This window comes from Pseudochaenichthys georgianus, chromosome 8 (assembly GCF_902827115.2).
Source record: "Pseudochaenichthys georgianus chromosome 8, fPseGeo1.2, whole genome shotgun sequence".
NCBI lineage: Eukaryota > Metazoa > Chordata > Actinopteri > Perciformes > Channichthyidae > Pseudochaenichthys > Pseudochaenichthys georgianus.
Window position 1 is genome coordinate 30,690,138 of NC_047510.2, and position 20,812 is coordinate 30,710,949.

Below are 20,812 nucleotides of genomic sequence, written 5' to 3' on the forward strand. Positions count from 1 at the left end.
AGCCTTTCCTCAATGCCATGCACTGGACATATTGAAAGGGGGGAAAGAGATGACACTATACTAAAAGTTAGCATAACAAAACCAGGACGTTGGATTAACTTTTGTAAGGTGAATCAGCAATTGCTCCAATCATGAAAGCACAATATCTTCCTGCACTTATAACAAGCATTAAAGGGCGATATGTTAAGACACAAACAAACGTTTCCTATTTTTCATGTTTAGGCTACTTTCCATGGTCCCCTTTAAAAACGCCCTGCCAAACGGTTCCCTCTATCGCCCGGAGCTTGTACTGACTCTCTCGGCTCGTCATGGCGGCACAGACCCGGGCTTTGGTGTCCTGTCAGTGGCTGGCAGATGCGATCAGAAATAACCTGGTCGGACCCAAACTTCGCATACTCGACGCGTCATGGTACCTCCCCAAAACCAAGCGCAACCCGAGGGCAGAATTTGCGCTAAAACACATCCCAGGTTCCTCGTTCATTGACCTGGACGACTGCAGCGACAAGACCTCTGCTTTTGATCACATGCTGCCAACTTCCAGCCACTTCTCCCAATATGTAGGAGATCTGGGTATCGGGAATGACACACATGTAGTTGTGTATGACACCAGTGACTTTGGGTCGTTCTGCGCGCCCCGAGTGTGGTGGATGTTCCGGTTGTTTGGACACGGTTCTGTGTCGGTGCTGGACGGGGGCTTCAAAAACTGGCTGGCTGAACACCATACGGTGACTTCTGACTACTCCAAGCCGGAGTTTAGTGAGTTTAAGGCGACCTTGAATGCTTCCTGGGTGAAGAGCTATGAAGACATGCTGGAGAACATCAGGACCAAGAAGGTACAGGTCGTGGATGCCAGGTCCGCGGGGAGATACAGGGGTCTGGAGCCGGAGCCCAGGGACGGTGAGATGCATATTTAAGGCGAGACACGGCAGGCAAAAACATCGTTTTTCAAGTAGGCTACTGGTCAATTTTGAGATGTTGTGCTATTTTGATTCTATAACATGTTTTCTTTCAGGCTTTTGGAAGGAAAACGTACAAAATACACATTTAAGTGTTTAATTTACTATAGTTTGTCTATTTGCGTCTGTAGATTTCTCCTAAATTCACCAAAAGTTAGCATTCTAACGTAACATAAAGTACCGCGACCGCTGTGTGCACCATGTCAACACAGAGATATGATATCGTTGGAAAGCTCGGTCACTCCTGCACAATCTCATCAAATCCAAATATGGTCATTTCCTTTGTATCAGCAACCAATCGTGAAAGCACAAAGGGGTCTTAAACCAAGAAACAGATTCGATTTCGATTCCTGAAATGTGTTAAAATTATGTGCATATTTAATGAGGTAATTGATAATTTGCATATTTAAACATGCTATTTCAGAAAACTTGTAATACAAACAACAATTGCCTTATTACATTACATTACATTACATTGCATTTAGCTGACGCTTTTATCCAAAGCGACTTACAATAAGTACATTCGACCAGGAAGACACAACCTTGAGGAAAACAGAATCATATAAGAACATCAGGTTTCAAAGAGCCAATCGTTTCAAGTGCTGCTCAACTGGCTAAGCCAGTCCTTTATTAGTATATAAGTGCTCTGTTAGCAGTTCTTTGTTAGTCATTCTATCGCTCGAAGTGGAGTCGAAAGAGATGAGTTTTCAGTCTGCGCCGGAAGGTGTGTAAGCTTTCTGCGGTCCTGATTTCAATGGGGAGCTCATTCCACCATTTTGGAGCCAGGATAGCAAACCCACGTGTTTTTGCTGATGGGAACTTGGGTCCCCCTCGCAGCGAGGGTGCAGCGAGTCGTTTGGTTGATGCAGAGCGTAGTGCACGTGCTGGGGTGTACGGTTTAACCATGTCCTGGATGTAGGAAGGGCCAGATCCATTCGCAGCATGGTACGCAAGTACCAGTGTCTTGAAGTGGATTCTAGCAGTTACCGGAAGCCAGTGGAGGGAGCGGAGGAGCGGCGTGGTGTGGGAACATTTTGGAAGGTTGAAGACCAGACGAGCCGCTGCATTCTGGATGAGCTGCAGAGGTCGGATGGCACATGCAGGTAGACCAGCCAGGAGGGAGTTGCAGTAGTCTAGGCGTGAGGTGACGAGAGCCTGGACCAGAACCTGCGTCGATTTCTGGGTCAGCTGTGGGCGTATCTTCCTGATGTTGAAAAGCAGCAGCGGGTTGTAGCAGCGATGTTTGCAGTAAACGACAGGTTGTTATCTAGGATAACACCCAGATTCCTTGCAGTCTGAGTCGGGGAAACAACAGAGGGGCCGATGTTGATAGTTAGGTCAAGAGAGGGACAATCTTTTCCCGGAAGGAAAAGCACTTCAGTTTTGTCAAGGTTGAGCTTGAGATGATGAGCGGACATCCACTGAGAGATGTCAGCTAAACAAGCAGAGATGCGTGCGACGACCTGGGTCTCTGAGCGGGGAAAGGACAGAATTAATTGGGTGTCGTCAGCGTAGCAGTGGTATGAAAAACCATGCGGGCTAATGACAGATCCGAGCGAGTTTGTGTACAGGGAGAAGAAGAGAGGACCAAGAACAGAGCCCTGAGGGACCCCTGTAGTTAATTGACAAGGGTCGGACTCAGACCCTCTCCAAGTAACCCTGTAGGTGCGGTCTTTGAGGTATGAGGTGAGGAGGGAAAGTGCAGAGCCTGAAACTCCAAGTTCTTGGAGAGTGCGAAGGAGGATCTGATGATTCACCGTGTCGAATGCAGCAGACAGGTCCAACAGGATGAGGACAGAGGAGAGGGAGGCTGCTTTAGCAGTGTGCAGTTCCTCAGTGACAGCAATGAGAGCAGTTTCTGTGGAGTGACCTGCCTTGAAACCAAACTGGTGCGGATCCAGAAGGTTGTTCTGATGGAGATAGCAGGAGAGTTGTTTAAAGACAGCGCGTTCAAGTGTTTTAGACAGGAACGGGAGGAGAGAGACAGGCCTGTAGTTTACAACATCAGACGGGTTGAGAGTGGGTTTCTTCAGGAGAGGGTTTACTCTCGCCTCCTTGAGAGTGTGTGGAAAGTGACCAGAAGTTAGAGAAGTGTTGATGAAATGGGTGAGAAACGGTAGAATATCAGGAGCGATAGTCTGAAGGAGGTTTGAAGGGATAGGGTCCAGAGGACAGGTGGTAGGGCGGGCAGAGGTAATGAGGGTAAGAACCTCACTTGGAGAGAGAGGGGAAAAGGAGGTTAGTGTGCCGGTTGAAGGTGGCTCAGGTGATCCGGCGGTGAGTAGGGGTGAGTCAGAAAAAGAAGAGCGAATGTCGTAAACCTTTTTTTCAAAGTGGTTAACAAAGTCGCTTGACAGAAGGGAGGAGGGGGAAGGGGCTTTGGGGGGGTCCAAGAGGGTGGAGAAGATGGAAAATAGTTTTTTAGGATTGGAATAGGAAGATTGGATCTTATCTTGAAAGAATGTGCTTTTTGTCTGAGAGATGGAAGCAGAGAAAGAGGAGAGGAGAGCCTGATAGGTTAGGAGGTCGTCACGGTGTTTGGATTTCCACCATTTCCGCTCTGCTGCCCTAAGGACGGTTCTATTAGCACGCAGTGCGTCATTTAGCCAGGGAGCAGGAGGGGACTGACGAGCCTGCCGAGATGTGAGAGGACAGAGAGAGTCCAGAGAGGATGAGAGAGTAGAGAGGAGAGTTTCTGCAGCAGAGTTTGGAGGCAGGAGTTGGAACGAGTCAGAGGAAGGGAGGGCTGAGAGCACCGAGGAGGCAAAGGTAGAGGGGGAGAGGGAACGGAGGTTACGGCGGACAAGTGCAGGATGAGAAGAGATTGTAAGTAATTAACTGGAGAAATTTCTAGCTGATACCTTTAAGTTAAAAAAATTACCCTATTCACCTGGGGTGTCTCGCCACTACATGTTTTTCCATTGTGCAGAAACCAGAGCAACTAAATTCCTTAGTCTTACATTTCCTAGGAAAAATGCAAAGCTCAGAAAGTTGCCTGACAATAGTTAATTGCAATTCTGCCAGTTTTATGCAATACAAAATAACTGACCATGCCAAAAAGTGTAATTTCAATGACACAGTTTGTTGATGTGCACATGTTATCAATCGCAATGACATCCTTGTAGTAGTAGAATAATTACTCAAGATATTTTATTACAGTATAAAAGCACCGCATTTACACTGTAATAAAATATCTTACTTAGTAAAAGTAGCCTACTGGCAAAAGTATTGGTATCAAAGTATATTTAAATTACCAACAGTAAAAGTACTCATCTTGCAGAATGGCCTTTTCATAATTGTATGTGTTATATATCTTGGTTGTAATTTTGTATGCATTATGTAGAGATCTTAACTACTTTATTTAGTGGCCTGTATCTTAATCCCTAAAAAATATAACGTTATTTTACTTCTTTATTTATATGCGTCAATAATCTGAATGTGTAAACCCTAACGAATCAGTAAAATATTGTCTAAAAAATGTAAATACTCAAGTAAAGACGCTACAAAAACCTCAAAATCATACTTAAAGGTGGGGTAGGTAATTTTGGAGAAACCAGCTCGAGTGCGCTAGAATTTGAAAATAAACAGCCGGAAAAAATCTGCCACTTCTTTACAGAGCCCCTCCTCCAACACACACGAACCCGCACATGACCAATGAGGGCACGAGATACGTTTGTGCACAGATGGAAGGCTGACAGGCCGGTAGGCCATCCAGTTATTTTAGCCGGGCCGGCTAAAGTGATTGGTCGTGCTTTTTACAGTACTACGGCTTCCACAGATGAAATATTTGTATATATTTATTGTCAAAGCATTTCATGTCGTGATGGGCATTTAGATTCCCTTCGGGGACACGAATCTTTTGATTCAGTTCACTTTAAAGATTTGTTCACTGATTCGTTCACCGGTTCGCGAACGACTTCTGGTGATTTGCACGTTCGCGAACGATTCGTCTTTGTACTTAATTCGTTCAGTGAGTCTTCACTACTGCCGAAGTCCGTACAAGAAGTTTGCTGGCGAAAAATGTATGATATTAAAACACATTTTACACCTTACCTTCTTGCCCCATATGCTCTGGGAATAGGCTACACACAGCGCCATATATTATTTAAGAAATATAATTGGCTATTGTTAAATCTCATAAATGTGTGCCTGACTATACGATGTATTACAGCAGGCTAGCACGTTATACTTTCAAACCCATGCACGTACTATGTGGCCTAACTTAAATCCCAAAGCATTAAACTCCATTTGGCCGAGTTCAAAGTGAATACAAAAATTAGTGCTGTCAAAATTATCGCGTTAACGGCGGTAATTAATTTTTTGAATTAATTGCGTTAAAATATTTAACGCATTTAACGCATGTGCAGAATGGCCCGCCCCATACGTGCCACCAGTGGCAGCGCTGGAGTAGGCTACACCCATACCAAGAAATGGCTGAGCCCCACCATGAAAAAGGATGTTAAAGTAAGCAAAATAAAGTCTGCCAACTCGCGCGGAGTAAATTGCACAGACAGCAGTTAGTAAGATTGATTTCAGTAGCCACGGTTTTGAAAACTTTTGTCACGTAGTGATCGTCTTCTCAATAGAACATCTTTGATAACGGCGTGGTGTTGTTGCAGGAAGTCCCGACGGAGAATACTCTTGCTGTAGTACAGGGCAAAGCCATATAATAGTAATAATATGGCTCTGGTACAGGGGTGCACATAACTGGTACGCAGGTTATGTGCGTAATCTGAAATGCATACCGTCACTTGTGTCACAAAGCGCATTTGCGTACCGACGTACTTGTAATGCTTTTCCAGAAGGCGGTTAGACCACCGGACGACAGAGTTGGTCTCCGTGTACACAGACAGGGCTGCTGTTAACGTCGGTCTGTACAACGGAACTGTGCCAAAACTACGCCAACCGGCTGTGGAGGGAGACCCCCCCCCTTCACTGGAGCACTGCGCTAAAACAGCTGATCACAACGTTCACACTCTGTGGTCACGAAGTACTCCACTAGCCCCCCTCCCTCTGTCGACTTTCCTGAAGTACTCCCCCGTTGATAGAAATCAACACGTAATGAATTAAGACCCCGCGGTTTGATGATTGATAGGTGTGTGGGTTGTCTTTCATTTTGACATGCAGAAAAATGTTATAATAAACATAGATACTGTATGTTAAATGGATATATCCGCCTTCTTTCATTTATCTTTCCATTCCCACAACAATATACATAAATAAATGGCATATTTTGGACATAGTTCGAATGGTGATTAATCATGATGATTTAAGCTGTGATTAATCTGATTTAAAAATTGTAATCGTTTGACAGCCCTAAAAAAAATATATCCTCTACATCGGTGACGATTTATTCATATTCTATGTACCCATCTATGTTTACCTTTAGCTAGCGGCTAAGATATTGGGACGCTACGGAGCCCAGCTATCCGCCCTCTGAAGCTTTTAGGGCCCACAGGGGGAGGAGAATGTCCCGCTAACGCTGTGTGTGTGTGTTTCACATTAGCGGGACGCTATGGAGCTCAGGTATCCGCCCTCTGAAGCTTTTTCGGGCCGACAGGGGGAGGAGTACTCCCAACTTCCAGAAATGGAGAAACGGGACACATGCATGTGTCCCCCGCGTGCGCGCGAAGATTTTTGGGTTTCTGGCGGATTTAGTTACTTTTTTTTGTTACTTTATTTCGGTGTTAGGGTTATGTTATTTAATTCTTTTGGGGGAGCCAGCCCCCTAGGGGTCGAGGGGCCAAACCCACCAAAACCCTCAAAATGCATAGAAAACTATGCATACCTATAACACAATACAAACACAATGATCTTACACCTGCATTAGGCTACTACTAATCACATTGTATATCAGCATGTTCAAATCGGATAGGTGGGCACTAGGGACATCTGGGCACCTCGATGTACAATTGGCTATTTTGTCCAAAATGTAAACAATTTGAAAAATGGTATTTGCAAAGTACTTCATTGTATTTGTGGTAGTTGTCTAACTGAGTCCAACTCTGTGTTGACGGAACATCCAGTATTTCGGAGGGGCCCTAACGGGACCCTCCTCTTGAAAGAAAGGGATATAAAATAAAAGAACTGTAGGAAACAGCTCTGAACTGTTTCCGCTAGTTTTTTAAGTTCGTCGTTCGCGAACAGCTTCTCTTTAGCTTTTGGCGGAAGGCGGCGACTCAAACAAACGAATCGTTTTGTGGGAGGAATCAGTTAATCTCGTTCACTTCAAAGATTCGTTCAAAAAGAACGAATCGTTCGCGAACGACCCATCACTATCATTGCTATCGGGATGTTAAGAGCATTCCATGGAATATAACAAAAAGTGTATCTCGAGCCGGTGTCTCAAACTTACCTACCCCACCTTTAAGTACTAGACATTAGTAGATCCACTTACTACATGTATTTATCCACATATCATGTTCTTAAAGATACATTATTGTCTCATGCACAATAGCGTAGATTTGGCAAAGAAAATCTTAAATCCCAGGCTCCTCTAACAATGCAACATACAATACTTAATAAAAAAAAATAGTACAAGATAAAGATTGTCTAACTGTAATTGATGCCAACTGAACTATCCATGCAAACTAAGCTGCTATCTGCTGATCAGTTCAATAAGATGTCTGAAAACTTCAAGAAATATCAGATTATACACTGAACAAAAATATAAACGCAACACTTTTGTTTATGCTCCCATTTTTTATGAGATGAAGTCAAAGATCTAAAACATTTTCTATATACAACAAAATAACCATTTCTCTCAAATATTGTTCACAAATCTGAAAACATCTGTGATAGTGAGCACTTCTCCTTTGCCGAGATAATCCATCCCACCTCACAGGTGTGGCATATCAAGATGCTGATTAGACAGCATGATTATTGCACAGGTGTGCCTTAGGCTGGCCACAATAAAAGGCCACTCTGAAACGTGCAGTTTTGCTTTATTGGGGGGTCCGAAAACCAGTCAGTATCTGGTGTGAGGGGTAGGGTTAGGGTTAGGGTAATGTTGTGAATCGAGTGGCCTGTGTTCGTCGTCCATAACATACGCCTGCCCATACCATAACCCCACCACCACCATGGGCCACTCAATTCACAACATTACCCTAACCCTACCCCTACCCCTACCCCTCACACCAGATACTGACTGGTTTTCGGACCCCCCCAGATCCCCCCAATAAAGCAAAACTGCACGTTTCAGAGTGGCCTTTTATTGTGGCCAGCCTAAGGCACACCTGTGCAATAATCATGCTGTCTAATCAGCATCTTGATATGCCACACCTGTGAGGTGGGATGGATTATCTCGGCAAAGGAGAAGTGCTCACTATCACAGATGTTTTCAGATTTGTGAACAATATTTGAGAGAAATGGTTATTTTGTGTATATAGAAAATGTTTTAGATCTTTGAGTTCATCTCATGAAAAGTGGGAGCAAAAACAAAAGTGTTGCGTTTATATTTGTGTTCAGTGTAGATCCTCAAGTTGTGTTTGTTTTCTTTATCTTATTTCATTATTGACCCAGATTTTCTCACAGATGTTTCTCACTCCTCTGTTTCACCCTCACAGACACACTGCCAGGTCATTTCCCTGGTACCATCAACATGCCGTTCCCTTCCTTCATGGACGCCTCTGGGAAGCAGCTGGACTCTGAAGGCCTGTCCAAACTGTTCAGCGCGGCGGGGGTGGATCTGCAGCAGCCGCTCTGGGTCACCTGTGGCTCCGGGGTCACGGCCTGCCACGTTGTTCTGGCCGCTGATATGCTCGGGTACCCAGGGGTCTGTGTTTATGACGGCTCCTGGTCTGAATGGTTTAAAAGGGCATCTCCGGAGTTTATCATATCAGAGGGAAAGGGAAAGAAGGTGTGATAAGAAGCAAGGCTCTTAGTACAAGAGTGATAGATAAAGAGTATCACAGTAGCCTCATAGTGTACTTTCTAGTGATTCTGGGGAGATAGTACATGCTAGGAGCTTGTTACGAAACGTAATAACTAATTTAACACTTTTCAGGTGCTAATTATCTACCTATGCAACGTATCTGACTTTCCTTACAGTTTCATATTTTAGAATGGTTTGCAATATCTGGAAATAACATGAATGTTTTGTTTGTGTCTCAATGTATCGTAGGGACTCTAAAATGTATTAAGATAGGGGACATTTGATTGTTGTAATAAGTGCAATTTCATGATGGAAGCAGGTAAAGTTGATGTATTGATGAATGTTACAAATGTGAAAATAAATGGTTGGTTTTGTTATGCTAAATTTGGCCACAGTGTCATCTCTTTTTTACCTTTGAAATATGTCCAGAGTGCATGACATGGAGGCACAACTCCTTCATTTAATAACCTGAAAAGTCAGAAGGGCTGCACACTGTAGGTTGGATAAATAATGATTGACCAAGTCTTCCTTTCAACTCATCTGAATTAAAGGAACCTATTTTCTTATATCTAGTGCTGATTCCGATGCCAAAAAAGTGCAATTTGTTTTTTACATTTTTGCAAAGTTACTTATATGTAACTTGTGTGAACTGTGAAACTTTAAAATAAATAAAAATTAAGGAGATAATAGGCCCTCAAAAAGAATGCAGCTTCTGCTCGGATTGTTTAAACAAAAAAAGGGAAAAAATCGGGATGCTGACGCAGAGGAAATCAAAACTGGTTCAGTCCGGTTCCTGTTCTTGATTTGAGGTGTCTGGCAATATGCCTGATTTTCAGAACAACGTTTTTGCATTCAGGCTTTTGTTACACAACGGTGGGACTTTGTGCACCAGTCAAATGTATAATATTTGACTCAATTAGGACCATACATGTGTATTAATGTAACAAAAATAATTAATAAACTAGTGGGTAAGACTATTTTTTTAAAGAGTGCCTTAGGAGATTGCATCAAAAGCTGTGCATCATCATCATCGTCTTTTGCAATTTGGCATCTTTTTTTTACCATTATAGGTAATAACTTTACTTTTCTGTGATGTCAGCTGTTGCTATGCTCCTTGCAAAGCAACAAAATTGAAAAACAAAAGGCCATTACCACTGGGCAAAAGAGAACGAACAACTCTTTTTGAACGATTCTTCTCGAGGAGTGGACTTGCTTACTGAACCTGAGGAACCATAGTTATAGGCAGGTAGCACCATTGTTTAAATGTATTTTAAAGTATTATCAATAATCTTAAAGCAGTTAAGACAACATCTTTCATGACTTAAAAGCGCAACTTACATTTTACTTGACTTGATACAACAATTATATTATAATCGCAATTATACTAATCTACTTAAATAATATTTATAAATAGTGCACATGCCTACTAAATACTTCTCAGATGTTATAGATGCAATAGATATTGATGTGAATAAGATATACATTTATAAATGAACTAAACAAAAAACGTGTAGTAAAAGATGATTCGTTAAGGAGGAACGAGTCAATATGAGTGGATCCTCCGTAGGCGAGAACTGCCCATAATTAACGCCACAACAAAGATGGCCGAACAACTCTGACGTGTGTCCCGTCAACTGCCTGAAGGTCCTCAGGAAATAAACAAATTGGGGTCCTTCCTTGCGACAAGCTAGCTGTCGAAACGGTGTAACGAGTCACATTGTTTTACACAACTGTGGTAAATTGTCAAGAATAACACCGATATATGACGATTAGATTACAAGGGGAATGTTTAAATAATTCAAGTTTTATTCCGTTTGGTCTTTTTCTTCCTAACTGGCCCGGCAGTTTGTTTTCAAACCGTCGAAAGGGTGTTTTTTTACGTCCGCCGTCAACAACAGCGACATTAGCGTTAGCATTTAAGCTAACGTTGTAAAACCCACGTAATTCTGATAGTTAGTCGAATAAAAAGGGAGGTAAGTTGAGCTACAATGTTCCCTTTAATTGTTTTCTACGTGTTGTAAGTGTTTCCATTTGTAATGGATTACATTAGCTTGATTTATCTTGTAATTTCTACTAACGGTAGCCTCATAACAACGTCAATCAGTGTCTTAATTGTTTTTGCACAATTTAATAATACACAAACATAAAAAATGATAAACAGTGATGGATGAGGCAAAAAAACAAACATTGGTCTTATTTAAAGCCTCTAACTAAATAATGTTAAATAATCAACATTTTATATAAAAACACAATATCTAATTACCAACAATTGTCTGCATTCAATATTAATGACAAACCTTAAATGCTGTAGCGAACATGTACTGATTTTACAGAACAGTGAATTGGGGTTAACTAACTTGTCTTTGGTGATTTTTTTAATTGGATAATTAATCTGTTTTGGGTTGTTTATTCCACAGGGAGGCGTTGATGAGCAGCTATGTCTGGTATCGCGCTTAGCAGACTGTCACAGGAGCGAAAAGCCTGGAGAAAAGACCATCCGTTTGTAAGTAGCAGCAGCATGTTGAACCTTATTTCAAATCAACTCTTTGCATCGTCACTAAGATCTCGTATTCAGAGGTGGAAGGAGTACTCAGGTCTTATACTTCTACCAGAGTACCAATACTCTGTTACAAGTAAAAGTCCTGCATTCAAAATGTTACTCAAGTAAAAGTACATAAGTAGAAATATACTTAATGTACCAAAGGTAAAAGTAGTCATTGTGCAGATTGGTCCATTTCAGAATAATATATATGATATGTTTTATAATGATTGATCATCAAAGTGTTCTCAAAGCTGGTAAAGGTGCAGCTAGTTCGAATTACTTTGTATACTGCAGGGTAGCTTGTGAATTTACTCCAGGTGGAACTAAATTCTGATTTAACACTTATATATTTCACATTATAATCTACAACGTAACTACAGTTATTGAATACATTTTAATGGAGTAAAAGTACACTTTTCACCTCTGAATTGTAGTGGAGTAGAAGTACAAATTGACATAAAATAGAAATACTCAAGTAAAGTACAAGTTCCTCAAATGTATACTTAAGTACAGTACTTGAGTCAATGCGTTGGTTACTTTACATTTCATATACCATAATGCCCATGATTGCTACTGGCACAAAGTAGACTACACTCCCTAGTGATGTGTTGTCTCTCTTTTAAACTACACAGGGTTTCGTTGCGGTGCCCACGAAGAACCCTGATGGAACCATGAACCTGATGAACTGGGAGTGTGCCATTCCAGGGAAGAAAGGAGTAAGTAGACCAGCATTAGAATCTTCCACATGCATTAACATTTGAGTATACTTTAGCAATCTGTGTAGTTTCTGTGCCTCTTGCAAAACTTCTGTTTAAATCATTGTAATGGCAGAATTGTACAAGATTGTCCTTTTTATTATGATACATTGCATTTAGCTGACGCTTTTATCCAAAGCGACTTACAATAAGTGCATTCGACCAACAAAATACAAACTTGAAGAAAACAGAATCATATAAGTACATCAGGTTTCATAGAGCCAAAACATTTCAAGTGCTACTCAACTGGCTTTAGGTAAGCCAGTCCTTTATTAGTATATAAGTGCTTTGTTAATAGTTCTATCGCTCGAAGTGGAGTCGAAAGAGATGAGTTTTCAGTCTGCGCCGTACATGCATCTTAATCAACGTGTGTTACAGCTGTTAATATCTGTGTCATGCATATCAGGGATGACCTGATAATGGTACATGTAAAATACATTTAAATCATAAATCCACTTAATTGCCCCCTTCAGGTTTAGATCTAGTCCAACATCAAAATATGACTGACCAACAAAAGCAATCACGCGGCACCGTAACCAGTGGCACACTAGGACGAAGTGGAATAAGTGCAAAATATAAAAATTGTATTTTCGGATCCTGAACGAGACCGCTGCCAGAGCGCGTCTCCCCGGTACAGAAGGAAGCCATGCACGCAACTCATCCCCGCTCTCTTTAAATAATATGCGACACAGGGGCGGACTGGCCATCTGTGTGTTCTGGAGAATCACAGAACAGACGGTCGTCATTATTATGCCGTTTAAACCAAGTATTTAAATTTGTTTAAACGGCATCTAACAGATGCAGTTCATGATCGTCGGCACACTGATCACAATATTTTTTTTAAATGGCACTTAAATCAAAAAGGTTGCCGACCCCTGCTCTAGAAGTTTCTTAGTTTTTTTCAGCTGAGTGTGCGACAGTGTGCGACAGTGTGCGACAGGGCCTTAGCTACAGTTACAAAGACACAAGGTGCATTTGACTGAAATAGGCCATTGTTCCTCGGGTCATTCGTGTGTCTTGAGTTGAGTTCTTTGGAGATGTTTCTATTTCGTTGTACGTTTACTAAAGCAGTTATTATTTTGTTTGTTTTCTTCATTAGACTTTGTGGGAGGGAGGACTCTATAAACTCAGAATGCTGTTCAAAGACGACTACCCTTCCTCTCCGCCCAAATGTGAGTATAAGTCCACACCTGCTACATAGTTTCAGAAAGTCGCTACCTTGCCGTCTTGTTTGAATACGAACCTTGAGCAAAAGATGGCAGTTTCTCAACACTTGCATTATCTCATTGTATTCAGAATGTCTATTTAGACTCTGCTTTTGTGCTTTCAATTTCAAAAGCACATTGTTGTATAGTGTATGCTAAGAAGTTAGTTACTAAAAGCTTTATTGAGCTATGTTTCTAGTAGGATATGCATGTCCCTATCAAAGTGTAGGGTATTCTGATCAGATGTGGAGCAAAGATATTATTCGATCAGTGATGTTGGCAGAGGAAAATTGCAATGCTTTGTCACGAATAATGTCTTGTGTTTTAGAGATGAATTAAATCACCAAGTGGCAGTTTTTCACAACGACTGTGTTGTACTGTGTATGACATCTTCCGTTCTCCCATGGCAGTCTAGCTTCAAGATTTAAAATTCTCACTTTCTTTTCACTGACTTCCTCTCAGGCAAGTTTGAGCCCCCAATATTCCACCCGAATGTCTACCCCTCCGGCACCGTGTGTCTGTCCATCCTGGAGGAGGACAAAGACTGGAGGCCCGCCATCACCATCAAACAGGTCCGAACACTCTGTCTCTTTAACTTGTATAAACAGTTGGTTTGTTCACGTTTGAACCTGTGAACCTTTAGGCTGTGCAGTGTGTGATTGTCCCCTTTTGCCTCCTGGGTAAGGTCTTCTAATTGTAGGGTTCAGTGTCTGAACAAAGCTTTTGTGTGTACTGTCAAGTTGGAGTAACTGCTGTGAAGAAATGAATGCACAGGTTGTGTAGTTTCCATTTCACCAGCTCACTATCACACGCTGACCGGAGGATTGGTGACTTTGTTTCCAGATCCTGTTGGGGATCCAGGAGCTGCTGAATGAGCCCAACATCCAAGACCCAGCACAAGCAGAGGCATACACAATTTACTGGTGAGTGGGTCTCTTTGAGAACGTCTGACACACAGGAGCCGATCATTTAAGCCGGAATCAAACATTTTAGATGTGTGCTCTTGCTGAGTACAACACATTGTATTCATGTTTCACTAAGCAAGGGGGAATAGGGATGCAGAAACTTTAGGTCAAGTCTATCTTCAAGTTATTTTACACTTAACTTGAGAATATTAAAGACTTAAAAAACAAGATATAGACACATCCAAAAAGAATCCCTCTTAATCGTCACTCATGACCCACTAGAGGTGTGTGGTGGTGTCTGTACTTCAACTTGTATGAAAATGTAGCGTCCAGGTGCCACATGCATCCATGCATCCATCCATCCAGCCAGCTTGCATCCAAGATGCAGCTGAAACAAATAAGAGAGAATATAAAATAACAAGAATCTGAATCTGAAACCGGTTTATCACCAGGTCGGTTGACACGTACGAGGAATTTGACTTGATGTCGTGGTGCGTACATAAAAGTTAAACAACAATTAAAAACACAGATAGAGAACGGTTTTAAGAAAAACTATAATAACATTAAAAAATATAGTCAAATATAGCAGTATTTACATAGAAATAAAAATATGTACAGAATTAAAAAAAAACAGCTGATATTGTGTGCATTAATGTCTATAGTGCGGCGAAACATCGAGTGATTAAAACTCCTTCCCAGTTTGCTTTCACGCGCAGACGAGCACTATGTTGATATATGATATGGATATAATGCCAAGCCCTTACTCTGATGTTATCGTGTAACCTCCTGAATAAATTAGCAGCGTACATTAGAAATGAACAATGTCTCCCTCTCTATGTGTTTCAGTCAGAACAGGATGGACTACGAGAAGAGGGTAAGGGCACAGGCCAAGAAGTTCGCCCCCACATAGAGAGGAGCGCCGGCCGCCCGCAGCCTGAACTGAAGGAGGTGACACACCTGACGGACCACTCCAATAAGAATTCAGTTTTGAGTATTCTCACATTATTAAACAGGTGACAAGAGCCTGTTAGTTCTCCTCTTTTTGTTCTCTTTTTAAAGCTCAACATGTAAGCATTTTTAAGGCATCGCTGATGGTCCTCTGCAAACATGACGTTTGTTATTTGTAACTCTTGTATAATCTCCAGTTTATCATGAGTGCTGTAAAGCCTGCTCATGCCTCCATTCATTCTGTAAAGTCATAATATCGTATCGACAGAGCTGTAGAAATGTCCAAGCCACTCTGTGTGTAGTTCTCTCGCTTGTGGCAGACGTGGAGATTATGTTTATTGTTAAACTTCCAGTTTTTTTTCTTTTCTTTTAATATCAAACCCCCAGGTATCGTAGATAGTGTTTCATGATGACGGGTGGGAACTGGGACAAAGTATTCAGACGAACGATGGAAGTGACTCCTCCCATTGTTCTCCTGATCCCTTGTCTCGTTCCTATCACATATCCATCACCTGAGTTTCCGGAAAAGCATACAAAAAATACGAAGTCGGGTAAAAGACAATGCTGGCGCTTGGTTGTAAGCTAAAACCGTGGTGATTATTTTGGCAGGAAGTGGCGCTCTGTCCACCTCACGGCCCCTACACACGGCACATTTGATTGGCTGGCGCCTCCGTCGAGGCGGCAAAAGTAGAACATTGCTCTACTTTTTCAGCGTGCACCGGGAGAGAAGCTACGCTTTGCTCCCACAATGCAGTTCGGCGAATCGTGACGTCACCCCGTTCAAAGTGAATGGGCAGAAGCGTTGAAGCGGCAACGCACGCCGCCGTGTGTAGGGGCCGTCAGAGAAGGGAAGCATAACAAGAGGATGTAAAATCCAACTGGAAGTCAGTGTTGCTCATTCAACACCAGTTTCTCATCTGCTTCAAAAACAAAAACGGTCACTGTGTTCATTTTGGCGCTCCATCAGTTACAAAAAGCGTCACTTTTAGTTATGTTCTCCCACAAAATCAACTACAACCCTGTATAAATGAGTGGATCAGGGGTCAGAAGCTGAAGGATCCTCATTGGAATGGCCTCTCAACCAGCAAAGGACGACAGGAAGTGAAAGTGCACTTGAGAGAGTAAGCGAAAAAGCCTGAGAATTGTTTTGCCTCTAAATATATGAGTGCATGTATATAATATAAATACTGAAAAAAATTGTGGAAGTTATGTTTTATATTGTTTTAGCCAGTTGACATTTGTGTGTGGTATTATGACAAAGAACACAATAAATGGCATACAATTGTGAAATAAAGTTGAATAAAAGAAATAATTGTGTTTTTTAATTTCTTCTCAACACACCTCCAGTTTTATGGTTAACTGCTTTGTTTGCATTACACGGTAACATGTCACAGTAGAGCAGTGGTTCTCAAACTTATTCTGTCGGGCCCCCCCTTTGGAGAAAAAAAAAAAGTCGGGGCCCCCAAAACACAAATAGTCGCGTAATGGGCCAAGGTAACATTTATTAAAATACATCAATATGAACGAGAGCATTCCTTTAAAATCACTAGAACAGTGATAATAAAACAATGCTCCACTGAGCCTCTCAGTCGGACAGGAGAGGACTCTCCTCCACCTTGTTGAAAAAGCTCCTTATATCTGTTAGTGTAGCTCGCTAGCACCAGAAGCTCACAACAACGATCTCCGGTACCGGTGCGCTCTCTCTCTCTCACACAACATTACATTGCATTTAGCAAAATGGCTCGTTCCACACACACACACACACACACACACACACAGCCGAGCTTGAATGAAATACAGAGACCCAGGCGTACTTGTACTGTACTGTATCATATTATTTTCCAATCAATTTTTTTTTTTTTTCCTTCATATTCACTTTGTCTCCTGGTCTCTACGCCCCCCACTTTGAGAAACACTGCAGTAGAGACACACAAATGAACCAGAAAATAAGTAGATGGGGGCCCCTTTAAAATATCAGCATGCACTTCAAATACAGGGTGTCCGTGGGGTCTTAAAAAGTATTACAAGTTGATAAATGAATTGTCCTTAATTAATAATTAAGGCTATTAAAAAGTATTAAACGGCATTTTCCAAGGTGTTACATTGTGTAGCTTGTTTTCACTAAGTATATAAATGGTCCAGAGAGGTTGTATTCTACAGTCTGCCTGAATGTAATCATGGCGTAGGTGTGTAGTGTGATTCTGTGTAGTTTATTGATGGCATCCCGTTGGGTTTGACGTCATCTGAACAGGACATCGCACGCTCAATGCTTGATAGCGTGAAGGTCCGTTTACGCCGGTTGTTAAGCAACATCGTTATGGGGAAATGCAAGTTTGCGTCCAAATGGTTGGAAGATAAGGAGGAAGGACAATCAATACTGAATATAGTTAATTTGAGGTAAAGTGTGTCGCCAAGGTTAGAACTCCAAGTGGCGATGAGGTCTTCAAATGTATGGAAAGGGTCTTAAAAAAGGTCTTAAAGGTATTACATTTGACTTCAGGATTCCTGCAGACACCCTGAAATATCTCTAATGAACAATGTGTTTGCAAATCCTTTGGTAGGCTTTATAAAAGGGCCTTTTTTTATTTGGTGAAAGTCTGTTGAAAAAGAGACTTTCACCAAATAAAGATTATTCTTTATTTAAGCCTGCATTGCTTTAGAAACATTAATTTCCAAAAATGTTTCCTTGATTTCTTCTAATTGTTATCAAAGCAACAGGTGAATAGCAAATAGCTTTTTGCAAAAATAAATGTGTTTTTAAATGTCAGTTTTTTTCTATTAGTATTTGTAGTCTTGTCCAGAGGTAAAACCTGATGTAATGTTCTCAGGTGTCTTGCATGACATTCTTAAGAAATGTAACACCTTTTGTTTTTGCCTCGTCTCCCGTGCGGTTTATCGTCTCAGCATGACCTCAAATGTCCAAACACACGCAAACCAGCAGAGACACAGTAGTGGGTTTTTTTCTTTCATTGGGGCTTTTTGTGCTTCTGTGTGTGTTGTTGTGAGTTATGATTTCCTCTGAACATGCTGTGTTTGAGGGGGGGGTTGCAGAAAGCCCTCAGGTGCTGTCCCTGTCGCTGCCTCACTACGCTGATCCTGGATCAGTTATTTCGTGCAGCTATCACAGTTGGAGCCACTGTCTTCGCACAAACATATTCCCAGGTGTGTAAATCCCTGACAGTCTTTCGTAGTATGTTTTAATCCTATAAAAAGCCTCCTTCAATACACAAAAAACTATTGGTGAGGGTGGGAGCACAATATGTCTGTTATTCAAAACTGCTGTCAATAATTTGTAAGGCTATCAGGACATGTTACAGTCAGAAAATAGCACAATCTTTGTTATTAAACTGGATTATTCAGCCGTGAATGATGCCATATAAACTGTATGACATGTTTACTTACTCTCACTCACTTTAGTGAACCTTTAGGCTGCGCAGTATGTGATTGTGTTACAAAGGCACAAAAAACAGACTTTTACCAATAATAATTACTAATCTTTCTGGCTTCGTGTTCCAAGAGTTAGGTCTCAATTGTTCTTGGTAAAACTTGACTACTGGAATATAATACACCCCCTTCTTAAAATCTATGACAATATACTGAATATCCATAGATTTTAGAAATCTGATACTTAAAGGTGGGGTAGGTAAGTTTCAGAAACCGGCTCGAGATACACTTTTTGTTATATTCCATGGAATGCTCTTAACATCCCGATAGCAATGAATATCTTAAGTGCTTTGACAAAAAATCCATAAAAAAATTTCATCTGTAGAAGCCGTAATACTGTAAAAAGTACAACCAATCCGTTTAAACGGATTGGATGGCCTACCTGCCTGTCAGCCTTCCATCGGGGCACAAACTTATCTCGTGCCCTCATTGGTCATGTGCGCGTTCGTGTGTGTTGGAGGAGGGGCTCTATAAGGAAGTGGCAGATTTTCTCCGGTTGTGTATTTTCAAATTCTAGCGATCTCGAGCCGGTTTCTCAAATGTACCTACCCCACCTTTAAACCAGTGTTTTCCATAACCTTTCTTTACTTATTTAAATTAATTGATCAGTTTTTCTTGGTTCGATTTTTTACAATTATTTGATTATTTTATGCCTCTTTTTCTTTTAGTATATCCTTTTGCTGTTTTAGTTTTTTGCCTTTTAAATAACTTCAGCAATCACATATTTCACCATTTGAGATTAGTACTATCATCAGAACCTTCAATGTCAACATACTTTGATTTGCAACCTTTAAAACATTAACCTTCCTGTCAGCATCAGCAAATGTTGTGTTTGGTTCTAATTAGCATGCAAACATGTCAAACGCATGATAAACATTAACCTACCAAACATCAGCATATTAGCTTATTGAACACGTTAGCTTTCTGACGTTAGCATTTAGCTACAATTATTTATGCCTAAGAGCAGAATCACAGATACACCTGCATGGCTGTTAGTTCTAAGGTCATTCTATTTCATTTTTCACACCTTTTCTTCACAATTTAAAACACTGAACTCTCTAATTCAGGTGCTAATTTAACATGGAAATCCCTCTCATAGCACTCTTACATTAGCCCCCCTCCGACAGCTCGGCCTACGGACCCTCATCTCTGGTAGGCTACGGCCACAAAACCGACGACCTGGGTAGGTAGCCTCTTTCCTCTTCCCTTTCTTTCTTTATCTTTAATTGGTTGTGTATGTTTGTTCTGTATGTTTGTTCTGAAGAATATATTTTTCTTTGCTCGTAACATGCGTGTCTGTGGCTCGTCTGCAGTCCAGTGGACAGAAAGAAACATCATGAACCAGAAACTCGACAAGATGCTGACGGAAATGAGAAAAAAGGCCCCGGGAAAACGAGGTCCTGCTTCCTACCCTGAGACCACAACACACACTGCGCCCTTGTGATTCACACTTTGGGTTTTCTTTCGAAACGCTAAAATAAAGTGTGAATTGAAACCATGCATGTTGCTTAACAATAAACAAAAAGAGACAGGTTATATCAGAGATAAAAAACCACAAAAAAGATAATTGGTTCAACAAAAGACATAGCAGCAGTCCTTTTGTTTAGGCTACACTGAACTGTAATTATTTGGGTGTTAACGTGCTAGCAACAATTTTGTTTGTGCATTTATTGAGGAGAATATAGCTTTTTTTGTCTTTCTACTTCAAAATACGATATTGCTGAGTACTTTCTTAAAACAAAAAGGTATAAAACACACAAAAGTCCTTACTCCAACTTAAACGACCTAAACCGCTTATGCTAGCAGCAGCTGAATGGGTTTCTTGTCTCCGTGTGTAAGGCAGCAGAATAGAGGTGGTTTCAACAAAAACCACTGAAACTTGCTTTTTTGTCACAACCTGCTGCCTCGCCTACTGAGTCTGACCTACAACATACAGTGTATATCATACATTATCTGCAGAAGTAATCACTACACATGGAGAGGAGGTTTAGGAGACTGTTTGAAGTTTATCAGTAGTGATCTACATATTTCTGGTTGGTTAAACCAGTGCTACTCGCAAAGCTGATTTTAGGTGTAGTCAAGTGACATTAATAATTGAAATATACAACCTGATCTCACCAGAATGCGTGACTCCACCACGACTCCTTAACACCACAATGCGTGGTGGAGTCACGAACTTTGTTA

At 41.3% G+C, this 20,812-nt stretch overlaps 2 protein-coding genes across 2 annotated transcripts; both read left to right on the forward strand.

Annotated features, from left to right (window-relative positions):
• The first annotated feature begins 235 nt into the window (after nt 1-235).
• LOC117451044 (3-mercaptopyruvate sulfurtransferase-like) lies at nt 236-9,213 on the forward strand. The gene is made up of 2 exons (XM_034089127.2): nt 236-897; nt 8,522-9,213. The coding sequence occupies exons 1-2, from the start codon at nt 309-311 to the stop codon at nt 8,818-8,820; spliced, it is 888 nt and encodes a 295-aa protein (XP_033945018.1). The 5' UTR covers nt 236-308; the 3' UTR covers nt 8,821-9,213.
• Nucleotides 9,214-10,482: 1,269 nt separating this feature from the next.
• Nucleotides 10,483-15,871, forward strand: LOC117451578 (SUMO-conjugating enzyme UBC9-like). Its single transcript, XM_034089959.2, has 7 exons — nt 10,483-10,802; nt 11,247-11,332; nt 12,004-12,087; nt 13,226-13,298; nt 13,794-13,903; nt 14,175-14,254; nt 15,083-15,871. The coding sequence occupies exons 2-7, from the start codon at nt 11,267-11,269 to the stop codon at nt 15,144-15,146; spliced, it is 477 nt and encodes a 158-aa protein (XP_033945850.1). The 5' UTR covers nt 10,483-10,802; nt 11,247-11,266; the 3' UTR covers nt 15,147-15,871.
• The last annotated feature ends 4,941 nt before the right edge of the window (nt 15,872-20,812 follow it).

Excerpts from the sequence above, each read along its gene's own strand:
- LOC117451044 (XM_034089127.2), top strand. The coding sequence starts at position 309 with ATGGCGGCACAGACCCGGGCTTTGGTGTCCTGTCAGTGGCTGGCAGAT. Across the intron at positions 898-8,521 it reads GGAGCCGGAGCCCAGGGACG|ACACACTGCCAGGTCATTTC; the intron begins GTGAGATGCATA and ends TCACCCTCACAG.
- LOC117451578 (XM_034089959.2), top strand. The coding sequence starts at position 11,267 with ATGTCTGGTATCGCGCTTAGCAGACTGTCACAGGAGCGAAAAGCCTGG. Across the intron at positions 11,333-12,003 it reads GGAGAAAAGACCATCCGTTT|GGTTTCGTTGCGGTGCCCAC; the intron begins GTAAGTAGCAGC and ends TAAACTACACAG. Across the intron at positions 13,904-14,174 it reads CCGCCATCACCATCAAACAG|ATCCTGTTGGGGATCCAGGA; the intron begins GTCCGAACACTC and ends CTTTGTTTCCAG.